Source organism: Sinocyclocheilus rhinocerous, unplaced genomic scaffold (genome assembly GCF_001515625.1).
Source record: "Sinocyclocheilus rhinocerous isolate Xijiao unplaced genomic scaffold, SAMN03320098_v1.1 scaffold851, whole genome shotgun sequence".
Classification (NCBI taxonomy): domain Eukaryota; kingdom Metazoa; phylum Chordata; class Actinopteri; order Cypriniformes; family Cyprinidae; genus Sinocyclocheilus; species Sinocyclocheilus rhinocerous.
Window position 1 is genome coordinate 1518990 of NW_015624573.1, and position 3570 is coordinate 1522559.

At 34.6% G+C, this 3570-nt stretch overlaps 1 protein-coding gene across 1 annotated transcript in view; it reads left to right on the forward strand.

The window, feature by feature from the left end:
• The first annotated feature begins 222 nt into the window (after positions 1-222).
• Positions 223-3570, forward strand: part of otx1 (orthodenticle homeobox 1) — a 6544-nt gene continuing 3196 nt past the window's right edge. Inside the window, exons 1-3 of the mRNA XM_016558427.1 lie at positions 223-577; positions 2178-2367; positions 2815-2966. Coding sequence (XP_016413913.1) covers positions 2271-2367; positions 2815-2966 — 249 coding nt within the window. The 5' untranslated portion in view covers positions 223-577; positions 2178-2270. The remainder of the gene's footprint in view (positions 578-2177; positions 2368-2814; positions 2967-3570) is intronic.

Sequence of the window (3570 nt, forward strand, 5' to 3'; positions counted from 1 at the left end):
ATCTGTATTGTCTACACTTTTCTTTATAGTTTAGGTCTTCTCGAAATTCTAAAGATTTATTTGTACGGTGTATGTTCTTGATGTCTTTAGTCAGCGCGGGGTGGGGCTTCACGGATGTTCTACCCATAGACTGGCTGGTACAGTTGTCAATCAAGCAGAGACTGCGCGGCGATTGGCTGGAGTGGGCGGATCTGCAGGTGTCCTACGCTCTTAGAGAGGCAGGGTTAGGAGAAGGTGATCAATCTCCATCCGTCTACATTAGCAATCACCTTAAACTAGTGACAGACACGAACGAGAAAGCCAAAGCAGATGAGTTTAATGTACTTGGTTTTAAACCCCGGGAACACACTCTGAATAGACTACAAGAAGTCCAGCTAAAGGCCAGACACGTGCGCTATATCAACATTGCTGCATATCTGCAGCTTTGAGGAGAGTTTTAGACGACATTTATTTGGTGAGGTTCCGAGGTCGGTTTGCCTTCCTGAACTCTTGCATTGGTGGATATTTTTTATCGTCTGTTCAGACTGCAAAAAAAAATAAAAAATCAGAAGAGAAGGACGGAGGGTTCTGAAAAAAGGTAAGAAAAAATGCGTATTTTAATTTAGAGTTTTTCCCCCTAATTTTATTGTTAACGTTCAACACTTTCACAAAACGGAACTAATACGAGTTTGTGTTCAAATTTATTGTTTTAATATTAGCAAAACATTTTTCTATGTAGGTAAATTTGGTCTTCTTGAAAGGATTGTGTAAAAGTTTATTTTTTATTATTATTTTGTTTCGTCCTATTCTGTACCGACGTCAGTATTGTTTTTAAGTCACCTAGTAAACAGTCTGTTAATTGTCATAATCGCTTAGAAGTAAATGTTTCAAAATGAATTACATCTAAAAATAGCGACCGTATGTTTGAAACGAAAGCGAGTAGTTTTGCACAGATCAACTCATCCCCGCCGTGTAAACCAGCTCACTTGGAGAGTAATTGGAGAGGCGTGTTTGGGTTTTTGTTAATTTATTTTGGTGATAAGGCAAAGAAATGAAGGTGTTTCCCCAGAGATCTACTCTGCATTGTAATTGAGTTAATTTGCACGTAGATGTGTTCTTTCTAACCAGTCTTTACAGAGTAAAGAATAAGCAAGGAATAGATTGGAATACACAGAACTCTAAGCGATTCGGTTCTCTCAGCACGGGGCCCATCCACGTTAATTTCCCCTAGGTAACCAGTCAGCTCCTAAATTTGGTTAAAAATTGAATGACCAACAAAACTAATACAAAGCGTTAATAAAGATTAATATATTTTCTTTACCTTTTTTTCTTTTTTATTTGTGTGCGTGTGTGTAATAATAATAATAATATATAGCCTAGTTATAAATTATTCTAGTAGTAGCCTAACTCTCAATATTACCCTATAGGCTGCTATCTGTTCTAAGATGTTAATTATTTAAAATAGTTTTGTTGAACATTGCTGTAAATAAGATTATTCCAATTACATTTTAACACCGAGCTAAATTCAGTGACCCTGGAAACTGTTTATTAGGCCTGCAAGTTTTGTAATTCTTTTGAGAAGTACTTTGAAACCGCACAGATTTGGTCTTTGGTTTTTAACATTTTAAATCGGTGCTTTAAAAATAATGTAAAATAAATGTAGCTAATGTTCGCAAAATATTTTAAATATGTTTATATATAGGAAATGTCAGAAAGTGGGAATATTCAAACGTTGAATTGTATCTGAAATAGGATTACAAATATAAAATAGACACGTGCAATTGTAGAAATATTTAGGAATAAATTTATACTTTTAATTCGCGTATGGTATGCAGTTTTCACCATTGTGCCAGTCTTCTTCTTCTTCTTTATTATTATTATTATTATTATTATTATTATTATTGTTATTACAAAAGAGAAACAAGATTCGTCGTCATTATTATTATTATTATTATTATTATTATCATCATCATCATCGAAAACGGTAGGCTAATAGAGAAATTCTTAAAGGTATTTTAAACCAATCAATTAGTTTGTCACTTATTTATACTTCCTCGTCTCTAATAGATTTTCAGAGGATGCAACCACCCAACTTTTTTTCTCGATTTGTATTTAATTCACTTGGCATTTTGCATATTTTCATGTGGTTACGCATATCAGCTAATAATATTTTTTGTGTTATTGCATTCGCATTTCAGTAACTTAAATTGGGTCCGTCCTTCGTCAAACTGCAACATCGGGGGAAATCGAACTATTGGCAAGATCTGGGGGGACCCGTGACTGCCTCTAGCATGATGTCATACCTCAAACAGCCCCCCTACGCCATGAACGGCCTGGGGCTGAGCGGCGCAGCCATGGACCTACTGCACCCGTCGGTCGGATACCCAGGTGCGTGTATTATAAACTGTGTTTAACACAGCGTTATATGCGGGCTTTTTTAAGTTGTTAGAAATAGTTTCAGGCACTTCAGTTAAGGGAAAAATTAGTCTTGACATAGCCTATTGTGTGATTTTATTTTATTTTTTTCTCTCTCGATGTTTAAATATAACTTATTGGTCCTAACGAGCTCATTGCATCGTCGTTGCAACATGTTTGTAAAAGATAATCCACAAAGCCTCTGTAAATTAGACCGCTATAATTTTAAAACCGCTTTGAGGTGAAAACAATTATTTTTTATTTCCGAAAATAGTAGGCCTACTTTAAAATGTCCAGAAGCTATTTGCTATTTCACATCTAAACAGATTTTTTCATACACATTTCCACTCTTTCTATAAAGCGTAGTATTGCTATTGTAAATACTCTTATGACATTTTTGCTTCTTATTATTATTTGCAGCAACGCCCAGAAAGCAGAGGCGGGAAAGAACGACGTTTACGCGCTCACAGCTTGACATTCTCGAATCGCTCTTTGCCAAAACTCGTTACCCGGACATATTTATGAGAGAGGAGGTGGCACTGAAGATCAACCTTCCCGAGTCCAGAGTTCAGGTACATGTAACCACTGAATGTTTGAAAATAAACATTAAAAATTGGCATTTTCTCTAAATAACCATTTAGTCTAAGTATAGATAAGATATAGATAAGTATGGCTTTTTATTTCTCCTCTTTCTTACTACTTGTTTCACTTCTGTTTCAGTTTTATTTATTTTTTTATAACCATTTCTTACTATGTGTCAGTAAGTTGTTGTTATTTTAGCATGTGTGTTTGGCTCAGTGTTATTTTTTTAGGATTACTGATAAACTAATGTAGTTTGATTTGTATTAGTTATCTATTTTAGTTTTAGTTACAGTTGTAGTAATGTTGTAAGTCTATGTATTACAACTTTCCAAAAACATTCGTTAATGTCCGTTATTTTCAGCTGCTCCCCCTACTGATTTTCATAAAAGTTCGTAGTAGTTTGTAATAATTATTATTACAGTTGTTGCAATTATTTTTATAGACTAGTGGGTGTGTTTTAACATTTTGATTGTCAGCCTAGATATACAGCCATTTCATAGGGTTAAGTGCCAGGTGATTTCTGCTCCTGTCTCTGTTTGATTTTTTTTTTTTTTTTTTTTTTTGACACGTTTTTTTTTCAACAAAGTTTAATGC